The sequence below is a fragment of the Onychostoma macrolepis genome, chromosome 23, assembly GCF_012432095.1.
Source record: "Onychostoma macrolepis isolate SWU-2019 chromosome 23, ASM1243209v1, whole genome shotgun sequence".
In the NCBI taxonomy this organism is placed as follows: domain Eukaryota; kingdom Metazoa; phylum Chordata; class Actinopteri; order Cypriniformes; family Cyprinidae; genus Onychostoma; species Onychostoma macrolepis.
The window spans coordinates 4750676-4769124 of NC_081177.1; the positions used below are offsets into that span (position 1 = coordinate 4750676).

Consider the following 18449-nt stretch of genomic DNA (forward strand, 5'->3'; position numbering starts at 1 on the left):
ACTGTAGTTGCTCATACCAATTACTAACTGTCAGAGAGTCACAGTCACCATCATCAACTGCAATCACCAGATCACAGTCACCTGACTTCTGATCACCTGCACCTGCGCACCCTCATCAGCACTCCCATAAAGCACCCACACTCTCAAACATTCATCGTCTGGTCTACGGTTCACTTACGGAACAGTAACCTGGCTCTCATCATTCTAACCTGTGTGTTTACTCTCCAGTTGCTGCGCAGTGTTTCTCCCCAGTCTCTCCAACGATTCCCTGCTGCGGATTAAAAGGCACCCTGGTTCTCTATCGGAAACTCATCTGTTATCAGCAAACCCAGTTCATCTCCTTGACGGACCACACGAACTCTCACTCATCCACTGACGCACGTTATTATCCTGATTCCACTTTCTGTTAATAAACATCACTGTTGAGCACTCACTCTTGGTTCACGTCTCTGTTTGTGACACTAAATTTACTGTATTAACAAACTAGTTTGTGATTTGCTATTTAATAGCCTTACCTATTACACACACAAACATACGCACGCACATATATATATATATATATATATATATATATACAGGTGCATCTCAATAAATTAGAATGTCGTGAAAAAGTTCATTTTTTTTCTTGTAAGTTATTTCAAAAAGTGAAACTTTCATATATTTTAGATTCATTGCATGTAAAGTAAAACATTTCAAAAGTTTTTTTTGTTTGTTTTCATTTTGATGATTAGAGCTTACAGCTCATGAAGGTCAAAAAATCAGTATCTCAAAATATTAGAATATTTATATTTGAGTTTCAATTAATGACCATCCCTACAGTATAAATTCCGGGTATCTCTTGTTCTGTAATGATGAGTCATCAGAGGGAAGATCCATTTGCAGCTTTAATAAAAGTTAACACAGTCGTACAGGCAGTGGTCAGTAACAGTAACAAGGATATCAGAGGAGAGACAAGAGCAGAGTAACAAGGCAGGCAGAGAACAATCCAAAACGAGAGAAACAGTCCAGAGTCAAAACACAATAATCCAACAGAGAAAGGTAAGAACGCTCAGAAATGTCAGCCGGGGCAATACAAGACTTTGCGATGAATGTGTGTGTGTGTGTGTGTGACTTAAGTAGTCTCATAGATGAGCATCAGGTGGACTAGTAATCAGAGTCCTGGTACGGGGATGATGGGAAATGGAGTTCGGAGAGAGAAGTCAATACTCAGGTGATGGCGACCTCTGGTGACGATCAGGGGGATTTGTTACATGTTCTTTGAAACCACAATAAGAGGGAAGACTGCTGACTTGGCAATGGTCCAGAAGACGAACATTGACACCCTCCACAAAGAGGGTAAGTCACAGAGGGTCATTACTGAAAGGTGCGGCTGTTTACAGAGTGCTGTATCAAAGCATATTAAATGCAAAGTTGACTGGAAGGAAGAATTTGGGTAGGAAAAGGTGTACAAGCAAGAGGGATGACCGCAAGCTTGAGAATACAGTCAAGAAAAGCTGATTCAAACACTTGTGAAAGCTTCACAAGGAGTGAACTGAAGCTGGAGTCAGTGCATCAAGAGTCACCACGCTCAGACGTCTTCAGGAAAAGGGCTACCAAGCCACTTCTGAACCAGAGACAACACCAGAAGCATCTTACCTGGGCTGTGGAGAAAAAGAACTGGACTGTTTCTCAGTGGTCCAAAGTCCTCTTTTCAGATGAAAGTAAATTTTGCATTTTATTTGGAAATCAAGGTCCCAGAGTCTGGAGGAAGAGTGGAGAGGCACAGTCAGTGATGATTTGGGCTGCCATGTCATCTGCTGGTGTTGATCCACTGTGTTTTCTGAAGTCCACAGTCAACGCAGCCATCTACCAGGAAATTTTAGAGCACTTCATGCTTCCTTCTGCTGACAAGCTTTATGGAGATGCTGATTTCATTTTCCAGCAGGACTTGGCACCTGCCCACACTGCCAGAGGTACCAAAAGCTGGTTCAATGACCATGGTGGTACTGTGCTTGATTGGCCAGCAAACTCACCTGACCTGAACCCCATCGAGAATCTATGGGGTATTGTCAAGAGGAAGATGAGAGACACCAGACCCAACAATGCAGATGAGTTGAAGGCTGCTATCAAAGAAATCTGGGCTTCCGTACCACCTCAGCAGTGCCACAAACTGATCACCTCCATGCCACGCCGAATTGAGGCAGTAATTAAAGCAAAAGGAGCCCCTACCAAGTATTGAGTACATATACAGTAAATGAAAATACTTTCCAGAAGGCCAACAATTCACTAAAAATGTTTTTTTTTTATTATTGGTCTTATGAAGTATTCTAATTTGTTGAGATAGTGAATTGGTGGGTTTTTGTTAAATGTGAGCCTAAATCATCACAATTAAAAGAACCAAAGACTTAAACTACTTCCGTCTGTGTGCATTGAATTTATTTAATACACAAGTTTCACAATTTGCGTTGAATTACTGAAATTAATAAATTTTTCCACGGCATTCTAATTTATTGAGATGCAACTGTATATATATATATATATATATATATTAGATTATTATTTTTGTTTAAATAAAAAAATAAAATATTTTTTAAAGTTTATATTATTTTAAATAACAAAAGTAAGAAAGTTTTTTTTTAATGGTTTTCATTAACTATAATAACCCTGTGTGTGAATGATAGTTTCCATTAATCAGTTACCTAATTCCTTCTTTTCTTTTCTTTTCTTTTATTTTATTTTCTTTTCTTTTCTTGTTCTTTTCTTTTTATTTGACAAAAAAGTAGTGAATTTGTCAAGGATAACACAATAAAGTTTAAAATAAAACTGGTTTCCACTGTGGTCCTTGATGTAAAGCACAAACGCCACTCTGGTAACAGGTACACTGGCACTGCATTATAAATACAAAAATTACAATAAAATTCCACATTTACAAAAATTTACAGTCACAAATAACCACGTACGTCATACAAATTCATCAACAAAACAACCTACTTAAGAGCCAGCTTTTATCTTTTAAACTAAAATTAACCATATTCGAAATACCTTTAATATCCAGGGGTAATTTATTCCACAAAAGTGCCATAGAATATCTAAAAGACCTACGACCATACATAGTTTTAAAACGACATAATGTAATATCCATAAGACTTTGCCTAGTTTTATAACAATGTTGCTAATTTACCCTAAAATAAAATGCATTCAAATATGAAGGACCTCTATTATTGATAATCTTATATACCATTTTTTATTTAATATGTTCTAGTCTACTTTCTATATGTAACCAATCAAGACATTTAAAATGGGAAACCTCCACATCTGTAAAACGACTAAACCCTGAGACTAACCTTATCAATTTATTCCGAGATTGTTTTAACTTATCCAACCAACCTGGAATCTGGAACCTTGCAGATCCTTGCAATCAAATGCAATGCAAGCAGATTAGCATTAACAGTAGGCTACTTAATAGTTTTTGTTAAAAATAAAAAAGAAGAAAAGAAAAGAAATACTTTCATTGCATATTTTGTCTATAAAATAAATGTGAATGGTGACAATAAACAATGAGAGGCTAACAATGAAGCACCGATTTTTCGATTTCTTTGGTAGGCGTTTGAAAACCAATATCAGCATGCCATGCCATCTCTAGCCTAAACAGCTAATACGGGAATTATTACCTGTGTTCTGTAATTCATGCCTGTAATTCATTCTCCATCTCTAATTATTGCCTCTCTCTCAAGTACTATGCAAATACATATGCATATTGTCTATACAGCTCTATATATAGAGTAAATAATGGACAAACTTGTACATAAATCTTCTGTTCCAGATTCGTACACATTATTATTTATTGTTAAGCCTTATTTAAATGTTTCTGTTCTCATGTCAGATATGTATGTATGCATGTATGTATCAAGATCTTCTTAAAAACCACAACAAATTCCTTGTGTGTTTGTGCACACTTGGCTAATAAAGCTGATTCTGATTCTGATTCTGATTCAGAAAAGAAGGTTGATAGTTAACCACCTCCGTCCAGCAGATAGCAGCAGAGGGCCGTCCTGGGGGTCCTTCACAATAAATCCAATTTTGCTTAGATTCTGTTTTTATTGCCTAGGTATTCAAACAAAAACATAAATAAAGAACAAAACTATTTACGTAAATAGCCTTGCCATGTGATATAGTGTACCTTTATAAAACTCCTTTAGAAAAGAGTTTTATGTTATTAAGCATCAAAGTGATGTTCGCATTCACTTGACGATGCTATTTAATAAATTAAGTGAAGTGAAGTGTGGCCAAGTATGGTGTCCCATACTCTGAATTTGTGCTCTGCATTTAACCCATCCAAGTTCACACACACAGCAGTGAACACACACCCCAGTGGGCAGCCAATGCTGCGGCGCCCGAGGAGCAGCTGGGGGTTCGGTGTCTTGCTCAAGGGTCTCACCTCAGTCTTGGACTCGTGGTATTGAGGGAGGAGAGAGCGCTGGTTATTCACTCCCTTTCAGATTTCAAGTCCGACACTCTATCCATTAGGCCACGACTTCCCCCTATATAAATTATCCAATATTATTATTAATATAGGCCTATAATGGATATACTGTGGCACAAGTGCATGGAAAATATCACTGCAGCACAGCTGTAACACTGCAGATTTTGGGGATTAGGGGAACATTCTACTAACAAAAATGCAAAACCCAAAGTGAACATCCAATATTTTTTTATATTTATTTATAATAATAGTTATAATAATACAAATGTAAATGTTGACCTTTTTGTTTTGACTTTTGAACTTTTTCCATTCTTTCCCCTTTTATTTTATTTTATTTATTGCTCTGTTTATCTCTAATTTCTTTCTCTGCAAGTAGATTAACATTCAAGGTACAACATTTTATTGCCAGCCATTACTGATGCTGCATGTTGTGTTAATTAGACTTGACTTTGTAATTATGGGATTCTGGATTTTTCATTTTTTGATGTTCTGTCCTTTGTGTCCAGACACACTTGGCAAACCCAAAACTTAATCTAGCCTTTTTGGACAACATTTACAAATATTTACATATAAATAATTAGAATGTGTTAGTGCCATAATTCATAAAAATTACATTATTTTAAATATTACATTATTTATTTGTTCTTTGACTCTGTTCTTATTGACTTAGGTTACTTAAAATGCAAAAACAATCAAAGTATAGGCTAACATGATTTAAAGTAAATATTAATTTGGAGCGTTTTAAGGCACCCCTTCTCAATGCATATATCCATACTTTGCGAATAAAACAGTCACGCTTATGTATTCTCTCGATCAGTGTGTGATTATTCAGGTCTGCCTCATGGCCACAGAACCCGGAAGTAGCGTTCAGATACAAATGTATCGCTGATTGTCCGAGTGCCAGCGGCCTTGCGTTCACCCGTCTGTCTGCAGTTCATATTCAGCAACAATGCGAGTCCCACAGGTGTCAAGGTGAGGAAGATGATGATGATGATCAGACCCGAGTTTACAGTCATCATGTGCTTGTGATCACACAGAGTGCGTGAATGCTTCTGCAGAGCTCAGAGTGTGACAGCAGCATATGGAGGTCATTTATATGCTTGTGTGCCATTTATTACAAGATATCTGTTTTAATTCGCTAATATGAAATATTCAAAGTGTTTTGACTGATGACAGTGGATTGATCTTATAGTTGACAGGCATTTCTGTCTCACTGGAGCTAAATTCCTAGGAATAAGACAATTTCAGCATCCAAAATGCACTGTAATTGTGCAAATGAAATTATATTTGAGCAATTAAAAAAAAAAAATCTAAAATTATATTTGAGCAATTAAAAATAAAAAATCTATGTATTACCATGCTTTACGCATATCTACTTATACTTATATCTGTACATCTAGCCTATATAACAAAATAAATAATACATTATATAAAAAAATTAAAATAAATATTAATGTCATTTGTATTATTGGTAACACTTTACAATAAGGTTCATTAGTTAAACATTAGTTAATGTATTAACTAACATGAACTAACTAACCATGAGCAATACATTTGTTACTGTATTTACTAATCTTCGCTAACGTTAAAAATACAGATGTTCATTGTTAGTTCATGTTAGCTCACAGTGCATTAACTAATGTTAACAAGATTTTAATAATGTATTAGTAAATGTTGAAATTAACATTAACAAAGATTAATAAACGCTGTATAAGTGCAGTTTATTATTAGTTAATGTTAACTAATGTAGTTAACTAATGAACCTTATTGTAAAGTGTTACCGTATTATTATTATTATTATTATTATTACTAGTGGTAGTAGAGTTCAGCTCTACTAGTAGTTTTTCAGCTAAGAGTTAATTTAACTCCATTACTCTATAATTTTTGTTTTACCCATGAGAAAATATCCAAGATTGTGCAATTGTTCTTGATATCCAAAAAAAACGTTTGTGTAGCTTGTTGAAGAGCGAAGTGTTTTGATCTTGCTGTCTCCAGCATGTTTATGTGAGAGTTTGGTATAAATCTCGAAGTAACTCCACATGTGTCGTGTGAGCAGTTTGTCCAGAGATCTTTGTGTCTGCATGTCTTCCTGTGCTTAAATATTTGTGCTGAACTTAAAACAGCCCCATTGTTCTTTTTAGATTGGATATATGGGGTTTGAATGTGTTTATGACCGGATGAGTAGAGAGAGATAGGACATTTTGGGAGAGATCAGCTTGCAATGCTGACTGGATTCAAACCTGTGTACTTGTAAATCACATTAATTCTTAAATAGGGCTCTATGAATTTTTTTTTTAATTTATTTTTTTTAATGTTTATTTAGGCTCGTTCTTTCTTTTTCTTTTCCTTTTCCTTTTTCTTTTACATTTTCTGCGATCTGTTTTAGTGTTTAAATTATATTTTAGTTACCAAAACATGTCTAATGAATTGAAATCATGAAACTTTATTCCAAAAAAAAAAAAAAAAGTAATCAACAATTAGGCTCCTATAACATGCTTTGTTTTTCCAAATTCTGTGTGTGCCATTTTAATGGTTTAATTGAATTGATTAGACATGCTTTTTAATAATTAAAATGTATCACTTTAACATCTTAATAATTTATTACATGTTTTACAATAAAAGGCCCCTATGAAATATTTAGTTTTTACTGAAATTCTGTACTGTGTTTTCGTTTTTCTGTATTTATGATCAAAAATGGTGGTATTCAAATGAAGGCATATAGCATTAAAAGTTCAAGTAATATTTTAACAGGTAAACAAAGTCCTGCACTGCAGAGGTTTACAGTTAAAATTAAAACTTGGGGAAATTTGTGTATTTATTTCTTTAAAAAGTATGTTTTAATTATTATTATTTGTATTATTGTTGTTATGAGAAGAACATTCTACTATAAAATATAGGAATATATTTCTGTCACAGTTTCTTCAAGTTAAACTAAAGTTTTATTTTGACGGGTTGCCACGAGGTTTCTGTGAGTTTATGATATGACAATAGTTTTTTTTCCCAAATGTAATGGTAAAATGCTCATGAACATTTTGAACAAGAGCAGAGCACTTCTTGAGATGAAGGTCATGTCCTCATATCGCCATTTAATTAATTGTACAGCACTTCTTTTGAGTTAATCATCTCAAATTTGCCCAATTTTGTCTCATTCCGATGTTATACGGTAAGTTCCATTTATGTGACTGGATTCCGCGATTCTTTCCGTGTTTTCCTCATTGTGCAAATCTACTTAAAGGGAGAGTTTTCACCCAAAAAGTATCAACTTGCACTGTTGGTTTCAAACCTGAATCACACAGAAGAACTATTGGGTGAATTAATCTTTCAATTTCATGTTTTCTGAGTGTGTATATTTCTCTCATTCCCAGCTCTCCACGCATCCAGGCGGTGTTGACCAGCTCATCCTCGGGTCTAGAGGGCTTCAAAGCTCACACCATCTTCCAGGAGATCAGTAAAAAGCTGCATGAGGTACGAGAAGCCCTGTTCAGTGCATTTATCTGAATTCATGAGATGAGACAACTCAACATCTCTGCCCAAGGCTACACCAAGATCAATCTGAATCTGTGTTATTACCCAGCTTTAATCATGTCAGCAGTGATCCTCTGTCAGGCTTCAGGCCTGCTTTTCCCTGCTGGCTGGTGTGAAAGGGTTTTATTTAGACTACAAAGAGTGTCTTTTCATTAAACCTAAATTCCTCAGTCTTAACTGGACAATCCTTTTCATGCCATTTCATGTCTTTTAAGGTGTTTGGTGACATATGTGTCCATCCCTTCCCCAAACTGCTCATAACCTGGTTAATATTAGAAATCGAGCCACGACTTAGCCTCATCATCCAGGTTTACAGAATTTACCTCATTTATGAACCTGGACCACAAATTTGATTCTGGTCCATTTTTTTAAACTGAGATTTATACATCATCTGAAAGCTTTCAATTGATGTACGGTTTGTTAGGATATATTTGGCTGAGATACAACTATTTGTAATTTTGAATCTGAGAATGCAAAAAAATTAAAAAATATTAAGAAAATCGCCTTTATATTTGTCCAAATGAAGTTCTTTGCAATGCATATTAATAATCAAAAATTAAGTTGAGATATTTACGGTAGGAAATTTACAAAATATCATCATGGAACATGATCTTTACTTGGTATCCTAATGATTTTTGGCATAAAAGAAAAATCAATAATTTTGACCCATACAATGTATTGTTGGCTATTGCCACAAATATACCTGTGCTACTTATGACTGGTTTTGTGCAATTATGATTTCTGACCAGTCTTTAGAATGAATCAAAATTATAGTATCATCAAATTTGGTAAATGTGAAAAAACAAAACAAAAGATACATGTATTTGTGTATATATAAAAGATTTATATATCAAGTGCACGTGTTAACTTTGGCAGCCATAAATTCATTTTATATAAATGCAATGTTTGACTTCAGAAGACTTGGAATGCGAGTCTACTTTTATGTTTCTTGATCCTTTTTGATCCCTGAAACTTGATAGTAAAAATGGCCATCCACTTGCATTGAATGGAAAGTGTCTTTGCGAGATCTCTTCTTTTGTGTATCCTTTCCGATGGATTTGGAATGACATGAGGGTGAATAAACAACAATTTTAACGTTTGCATGAACTAACCTTTTCAAGCCCTCATTTATTCATCCGCGCCTCTCTGGATCTAGCTGTAGTTTTGAGTTCAGTTGTGGTTATGTTCGATGATGTGTGTTTGTTATTGTTCAGCCGTGACACTCGCACCCTCTCGAGATTTGTCCTGTTTAGCTCCACACGGCCGAGACGCTGATAATCTCCCACCATCAGCCACATTTCAGCTTCTGCCAAAAAAATGACTCAAATAACGGCCTGTTACACAACCAGACAGACTCTGGGAAAAAGCGAGCTTTCAGATCAGTTTTGCTCCATTACGCTCTGAAATGCAGTGTGTAATTTTACAGGGAAATTTAACGCTTCGCTCTCACAGGCTGGAAGGCTGAGCGAGGCGCTTTATGTTAATAGCCCGCATTTCATTGCTGTTTTGCAGCTGTTTATGACGCTTCTGCTTTGTGTGAAAAGCAAGCAAGTGTAACAAATAGGATGTTGTTTGTATGCACTTTAGATATTTGGTGGCGTTTTATCATCTCTTTCCAAGGTTAAAATCAAGTCTCATCCTACTTTTTTTTTCTTTTTTTTTTGTCAACCAATTTTGAGATGTGGCCTAGTGGTTATTGCACATTTAAATCGGTCACACTTTATTTTAAGGTCCAATTCTTGCTATTAACAAACCATTAGCTGCAACTTTTGCCTCAATAAACTCCTAATTTGCTGCTTATGTTTAGGTATTGAGTAGGATTAGGGATGTAGAATATGGTAATGCACAATATGTGCTTTATAAGTATTAATAAACAGCCCATATGTTATTGTTAATAATAGGCATGCTAATAAGCAACTAGTTAATAGTGAGAATTGGTCCCTATACTAAAGGCTTGCAACATTTTCCGGTTCTGCTCCCCCTTAGTTTCTATTATAAATATATAATAGGTCAGTTGGGTCACTTTTTGTTATTAAGATGTTATCCAGTTATCCTGAATTAACACTGTTATATTATAAAATGCATAAATGTGTATACATAAATAAAATTTACACATTTAATTCTGTTTGAGGGGAACAAAAGTTATCTTTTCACCATCATTTAAGTTTAGCTGCGGTTCACACAGTTTACAGAGGTTGTGCAACTGATGTACTCTGTGACATTTGTGTGTGCGCGCGTGTGTTTTCAGGACGGAGAGCAGTTTGTGAAGAAGATCGGAGGTGTGTTTGCCTTCAAGGTGAAGGACGGGCCGGGAGGAAAGGAAGCCATCTGGATCGTTGATGTTAAGAACGGAAAAGGCTCCGTTCACAACGATGCCGGTGAGTCTGTTCTAAATGCAGACAGTATTGATCTGTTAACGGATGACATTTTCCAGCTTATCAATGTGTCTTGCTGGACACATCTGGATCAGGTGTAGTTATTTTACTTGAAAAGGGCTGTACAAATTGTTCATTGGGGTCATGGGTTGAAGGAGTGGTTCATTATTGTCCCAGGGTTTGACATTTTCCTGTGTGTTTCTGAAAACTGCTAATGGTTGACAGACGCACACACACACACACACAACACATCAAAACCCACTTAAAATTAATAAATGGTACTCGATTAATAAACTGAAATCAATTAACAAACAAATAAATAAATGTGATTTTTAATAAATTATTTTTCATTTCAAGAGCATTTAAAATGTTAAAATAGTAATAAAATGTTTTAAATTAATACAAAGAATACATGATTACCAACACAATCAAAATAACAGCTTTTTAAATTTAAAAATGTAAACAATTTACAGTAATCCATAATACACATTATACATAATTAACAATACAATTAAATAACATATTATTAGTAAAACACATTAAATGAATACAAATTATACATTTTATAACATTTATTTTAAAATGTTAATTGAAATCTATTAAATACAAGTTATGCATAATTAACAATACTATTAAAAATAAAACGGCTTTTAAATTACTTTAAAATATTTTGCATGAATACCAATATACATAATAAACAACTCTTTTAAAAACCTTTGAAATATTTTAAATAAAATGTTGAAATAGCTTTTAAAATATTGCAATTAAAATGTATTAAATGAATACAAATGAAACATGATTACCAATAATATTAAAAACAGCTTTTCTAAATATTCTAACTAACATTTATTATTTATGCAAATTATACATAAGGAACAATTCTATTAAAACACCAGCTTTTAAATGACTAAAATGTATTAAATGAATGCAAATTATACATAACTGACAATTCTATTAACATAAATTTTATGAAGCTATGACAATACTTTTTGTGCACAAAAAAAAAAAAATAAATAACGACTTTATTCAACAATTCTTCAATTCACCATCTGCTGCCATTTTCAAGAGCAGGCTACTGCTCTTGAAAAGGTCTTAATGTGAATGAAGGTCTTACGGGTTTGGAACGACATGAGGGTGAATGATTCATGACAGAATTTTTGGGTGAACTAACTTTTCTTTTTTTTAAAAACCGCTTTTGAAATATTTTCTTTCAAGAATTAAAGTAAAGTATTAAAAGCAGACTGACGTACAATGAGTCATTGCATTTGAGTGTTTTCAAGTGTTACTTAAAAAAATCTGCTTCAGATCAAGACACAGAAGATTTGAAATTCAAACAGTGACCAGTGTGTTGGCGTAAATCTGCTCTGTTAGATCAGACTTAGAAAAATCATTCAGAGAATAGCGGCACACCTCTCCTCAACAAGCCGCATGATTTGGTCCCTCAAATCATCTGTTATATGAAGTGAAACCTCATCTGAGAATATGTCGAGGCCTTTGCCACCGTTTCTCCGGTAGTGCAAGAGCTTGTGCTCTTCCTCACCTTCCTCATCTGTTTTAATGATGTGTGAGTGTGTGACGTCTCAGATATTCACAGGTGTGTGTGTGTGTGTGTGTGTGAGTCCACAAGATTTGTGTGGAGGATGAGTGGAAATGAAAGCAAGCGAGTGTGTGTGTGTGTGTGTGTGTGTGTGAGTCCACAAGATTTGTGTGGAGGATGAGTGGAAATGAAAGCAAGCGAGTGTGTGTGTGTGTGTGTGTGTGTGTGTGTGTGTGTGTGTGGCGCCTAATGACCAGAATCAAAGCTGCTCACACGTGCCGGATTCTCATTCGTTGTGTAACAAGAGCTAAACCCACCAAACCAACAGGTTTTGAGCTGCTGTGTCGGCCTGGTTCCCATTCCTTATTAATGTTCTGCCTTTTTCTTTCTCAGAAAAGAAAGCAGACTGCACCATAGCGATGGCCGACTCAGACCTGCTGGACCTCATGACTGGAAAGATGAATCCACAGACCGTAAGTGCTGATGAAGCAGTCAGACAAATAACCAAAACCTCCCTCCCTCCATCCGTGGAATAATATGAACCATCTATAGATATAGATCTATAGCTAGACTGCAAAAAATGAATGTAACCAGACTTTTTGTCTTTTGTTTTCCCTATTAAAAATATAAAAGCATCTATAAAACAAGCTGTAACTTGTCTCGTTTTAAGAAAAAAAAACAAAAAAACAATTTAAACAAGAAAACAACTTACTAGTGGATCAAGTAAAATAAACTTAATTCAAGGCATATTCTCTGAAAACTACTTTTAATGTCTTGGTTGCAGTTTTGCTTATTTCATTTTGCTTGTTTTAGGAATTTTTAGACATGTTAAGTGATCTAATGTTTTTATTTTTTACTCAAACTTTTCATTTGAAAGTACACTAGCATGCAAACGTTTGGAGTCCGTAAGGTTTTTTTGTTTTTAAATAAATTCATACTTTTATTCAGAAAGCTTGCATTAAGCTGATAATGTGAGAGTAAACTTTTACATTTTTAAAGAAAATTTCTGTTCCTTTTATAATACCTTTTATTCATAACAACATTGCAGTTTCCACAAACATGTTAAGCAATAAGTCTTTCTAGAGCTGCAAATCAGCTTATTAGAATGATTTCTGAAGGATCATGTGGCACTGAAGACTGGAGTAATGATGCTGAAAATTCAGATTTGATCACAGGAATAAATTACATTGTAACATATATTGATGTAGAAAACTGTTATTTTGAATTGTAATAATATTTCACAATTTTGCTGAATTTATTAATCGAATAAATGCATGCCATGGTGAGCAGAAGAGACTTCTTTCATAATAATAAAAAAAATCGTACCTACCCCAAACTTTTGAACAGTAGTGTGTGTCAAATTATACAATTAAAATAGGTTGTAAATGTCATTTCATGCTGACTTTTAAACATAGGTTGCATAACATATCCTGGAAAATAATAACTTGAAAAAAGCAGGAACCCTAGAATGTCTGCAAAAGCAGATCCCTGACATTTCCAAGCGGTTTGTATGGTTATAATTATGATTTTGGCTGATTAGTCTCAGTTTTCCCATTTGGACGTACCACAGAGACTCATCCCACATGAACCCAGATGTTTTTCTTTCCTTTACACTGTCCTGCGCAGTTTTTTTTTTGTTGTTGTTGTTTTTGATGCATTAAGATCTGCATATGGTGGTGAAATCAAAGCAGCTAGGAGAGTGCCTTTTTATATCAATCTGTGATTCACAATTCAAGACATTTTCGATTTCGAGGTCTCTCTGAAAAGGAACATCAAGGTTGAGCACTTAAAAGCACAGTTCATACAGCTCCCACCCTCCTTTTGTACATTGTCTCAATCCACCTCCTCTTTTCCATGAACAGTTTCTGCACCGGCGCTCAAAAACACTCTCCCCACTCACTTTCCTTTTCTAATGCTAATGGCCCACATTGAGAAAGAGAGATTATTGTGAGGCTTCCCATCTGGGACAGAGAGTTTCCTTCAAATTTCCACACCTCACCCTTCATGGAAAAGCCACAGATGGAGCGAAAGACGTTTTTGACCTCTGACTGATCAACAAGTGCCAGTGAGACGGTTTAAACTGACCAACCTGAACTGGTTCAGTAACTAGTTTAGCTGGAGACACATTTTAAATGTGCCCTGAAAGTGTAATTTTTTTTTTTTTTTTTTAAATGTTATTTATATATTTTTTTTAGTTCAGATTTTTTACACCATTTTATACCATACAGCCAGAGACCTAGGTTATTGTACGGAAAAAAATCATTTAATTTTTGGGAAATGCGGGTTTATCAAAACAAAAACGAAATAACCACGAAAGTGCCGTTATTTTATTTTTTTAATTTAAATTTGAAGTTTCCCTCTGAATTAATATAATATTCAGCATTCGAATCTAAAGTGATTCATCTTTTTTTTTTTTTTATAGTATTTCTTGGATTTGACTTGTTTTTCTTTCTTGTATCTATTTAACCAGTGGTTAACCATCTATTAACCAACCTTTGCATTCATTATTGTTTATTAGCTATTAGATCTAGTTATATATATAATATTGTGATATTACGCCACCCCAAAGCCAAGGAAAAGTTTACACAAAAATTTTAATTTGCTAAAAATGCACTCACCCTCAGGCCATCCGAAATGTAGATGAGTTTGTTTCTTCATCAGATTTGAAGAAATGTAGCATTACATCACTTGCAGTGAATGGGTGCCGTCAGAATGAGAGTCCAAATAGTTGATAAAAACATCACAATAATCCACAAGTAATCCACAGCCCTCCAGTCCATCAATTAACATCTTGTGAAGCCAATAGCTGTGTGTTTGTAGAAACAAATTCATCATTAAGACGTTTTTAACTTCAAACTGTTGTATCTGGCTAAAATATGAGTCCTCTATTCACAATATTGCTTTCTTCAGTGAAAAAGTCTGAATCAGGAGAGAAATATGCACAGATCAGGCACCGTTTACAAGCATAAACAGTTCTAAACAAATATGTCAGTGGATTTTGATGTGAGAGGACAGCAGGAGATGGACCTTTATACTGGAGGAAGCGTTATTATGGATTATGGACTCACATTTTGGCCAAAAGTGATAGTTTAAAGTTGAAACACTTTAACAATGGATTTGTTTCTTTCAAACATGTGACTTTTGGCATCACAAGATGTTAACTGATGGACTTGAGTGGTGTGGATTATTGTGATGTTTTTATCAGTTTTTTGGACTCTCATTCTGATGGCACCCATTCACTGAAGAGGATCCATTGCTGAACAAATGATGTAATGCTACAAGTCTCCAAATCTAATGAATAAAAAATGTCTTGTCGAGTCATGTCTTGTCCTTTCTCAACTGTCTGTTCATAAACAGTGGGAAAAGTGAGTTTTACAAGCTGGGTTGAGTAGTGAGGTGGTTTCCTCGCTCAGCATGAAATCTGGCTATATTTACCTGACCTTAATTCATTTTTGTATTCTGTAATTGCTTCCACGCAGCTGGTAACCGATGTTTGGGAACAGACTGAAACGAGAAGTCATTAACCGCGTTCACTCGTGGCCCTGTTTTAGTGCTACCTGAGTGCTTTCTCTTAGCAGGGATGGAGGCGTACGGCTGTGCAAAGCTTTAATGAGTCCATAACTGAAATGACTTCAGGGTTCATCCCTTCTGCGAGGAGCATTTTTGCTCTTCAAAAAAAAAAAGCACTCATTAAAGCTTGTCATGACGACCGCGGATGCTATTGATCTTGCGTAATCATGTCACGGCACGTCTTTGTATGTAACTAGAGAGCAGTTTGAGATAATTCTCCCTGACAGTTAATGAAGGTTAATTGAATTGTTGAGCTTTGCTGACCTTGAGTTGAAATCATAAATTAATTCTGAGATTTTGAGATTTCGATTTTTTTAAATTGATTACAATATAACATTCATGTGTGCTATGCCTCTGCATGAGATTTATGACTAATGTATTTATTTATTATTAATTCGATCATTCCTTCCTTCATTCATTCATTTAGTGTATGCATGTTAACTTCGCATAAATGTTAACTTTGATTAAATATATAAACCAAACTTTCAACATAGTATTGAACTATTTTATGAAAGGTATTACAAAATCATTTGTTTAAATAATATTTACTTTGTGACTTAAATAGTGTGTTATATGTAGTATATATAATATTATCTATTTTTATGTTAATGGAAATATTTTATAGAGTATTGCATTTATTTGTTGATTGATTTATCTCAGCTGTGTTTTTCAGCTTTTTCACATAAATGTTAACTTCCATTAAACGTACATAAACCATTTTTATATAATATTCAGTTCCTTACTCATTACACAATGTGTGTTACTACATTAAACCATACATAGTGTCTCGTTTTTTATGAATCTAAATATTCCATATCATATTATTAATACATAATTTGTTTATTTATTTTATTTTTATTTTATGTGCTTATTCCTGATGTCCTTTACAGTTTTTTTTTTTTTTTTTTTTTAAACTAGTTTAAATGTATTTATTGAAAAATAAAATCATATTCTGCTTTATAAACTGTAATTGTTCTGAGAGGCTTTTACTAGAACCAATCTGAATATCAATCAGACACAAAAAAATTAAATACAAAAATCAATGTTTTTGTTCATTTGCTTTAAAAAAAACAGGCAGAGGATGTTTTCATGGCTAAACCCCCTTTTAGTGTCTCTGAATAGCCCTGCATGTGGTTTTTGAGACACTAAAGTGTGGCATGTAAGGTCACAGAAAAATACTTCACAAAAACAAATTTCCTCTGCCAAGACACAAATGAATAGCTTATCCTCTCAGGAGGTTAATTTTTCAAAAAAATCAATGTTAATCACTCTCTTGTGCTCTCTCGTTCATTCAGGCGTTCTTCCAGGGCAAACTGAAGATCACCGGAAACATGGGCATGGCAATGAAGCTTCAAAACCTGCAGCTGCAGCCGGGAAAAGCCAAGCTGTGAAAGGCGGAGCCTCAAAGAAGGTGGGGTCTCGAGTAGCCCCTCCCACTGAGTTCACTCTGTTAGAGTAGCTGCAGGAGTCAGACCAAAAGAGTTTCTGCGCTGTAGTTTGAGCCTCTTTCTAACAAGGTAAAGTGATAGTTCACCCAAAAATAAACATTTACTCAGTTTTCCAATACTTTTCCATAATGTAAACCATTCGACTATGCTTAGTCTTTTTCTGAAGATAAACTTCAAATGTTACGAGCATGGATTTGTGAGTGAATAACGCCAGAAATCTAATTTTTGGGTGAATTATCTAATTATTTAAATGAATCACAGGAGTCTGATAGACGGTTACAAAAATACTATATTAACAATGCTCTTTATTTTTATTTTATTTTTTTTTCCTTCGATTGGCACCAATAACTGTTTAAATTGTATGTGTGTGGATTGATTGTTTGCTCTGAAGGGGTTTATTGGAAGTGAACCCTGGTAAAGTGCCTGCGAACTATAAACTTACACACTGGGATTTAATGTACGGACGTGTTGTTAAAATGTGCGACAGCATTGCGATTCATTCTCTTTCGTCTTTATAGTTATTCTAGGTTATTAGGAGCAGGTTTACAGTGCTGCTCTGATAAAACAAACACCAATTAATAAAAATATATCCATCAGAACAGTGTATGGATATATTTGACAGTATCTCACAGGTATAATTGTAGCATCACGTCAATGTTTTTTTTTGAGTGTTTCCCCATCAGATGCTAAAATACTTTTGTACTAAATAAACCTAATCTTTCTCATTAAAATAGGAAGTGTCTGTTTTTAATTTATCAATTGATTATCATGAACAAAACGTGTATGAATCAAATTTATTTTCCTCAATCCAAAACCATTGGGTGGGGGGGGGGGAGAAAAAAACTAGATTTTTGTAGAGGGAAGCAGGGCCTACAAAAGAGGATTTTCCCTGAAATAAGACTAATTGAAGTCAATTTGCATACAGGTCTGTTAAAGAACTAATGTGTAGGCCAAGGCTTTAGCATGAAAACAACTCGTACATAAACCATCACTTTCCTTTTTTCTTTTTTCGGAGTATTCACGTTGAAGCTCGTTTGCCTATGTGTCGTTTTCTTGCTCTTGTTGTGAGATGAACCGGTGTAAGTGTGCGTTCCAGCGCTCATGGAAAGCTCAGACGTTTCCACCCAAAGCTACTGGCCGATGTCCAGCCTGCCACGCTTTTGTTTTTCCTTTGAAAACTTCAGCTGAGACACTAAATCCCTGAAATTGTTAACTAGCTCTGACCTACATTCCACAGCTCGACTCTCTCTCTGTCCTTCATTTGAAACCTTCATTTCTTCAATAATATATGCACTATTAATTACAGTTCTGAATGCTGATTATCGTATCATATTATATTAGTCATATTATCATGAAATTATATCATATAATATTATTGTAGCTGTATTGTTTAGTGTGTGTGTGTATTTGTATATTTCAGTTAAAGTTTTATTTCAAGTAACAAAAATGTTTGGAAATATTGATGATATTATGTCAAAATTAATAATTATAAAATTTCTGCTATTTAATGAATAAATTATGCAGATTTTTTA

General features: G+C 34.6%; 1 protein-coding gene across 1 annotated transcript; it reads left to right on the top strand.

The window, feature by feature from the left end:
• Positions 1-5276: 5276 nt before the first annotated feature.
• On the top strand, positions 5277-18449 carry scp2b (sterol carrier protein 2b). Its single transcript, XM_058763543.1, has 5 exons — positions 5277-5434; positions 7828-7927; positions 10236-10365; positions 12293-12372; positions 16765-18449. Exons 1-5 carry the CDS (start codon positions 5412-5414, stop codon positions 16858-16860), a joined length of 429 nt encoding a protein of 142 aa, XP_058619526.1. The 5' UTR covers positions 5277-5411; the 3' UTR covers positions 16861-18449.

Bases quoted from the DNA above. Each gene is read 5' to 3' on its own strand.
- scp2b (XM_058763543.1), top strand. From the start codon at position 5,412: ATGCGAGTCCCACAGGTGTCAAG. The intron at 5,435-7,827 runs GTGAGGAAGATG...TCTCATTCCCAG, and splicing joins CGAGTCCCACAGGTGTCAAG to CTCTCCACGCATCCAGGCGG. The intron at 7,928-10,235 runs GTACGAGAAGCC...GTGTGTTTTCAG, and splicing joins TCAGTAAAAAGCTGCATGAG to GACGGAGAGCAGTTTGTGAA.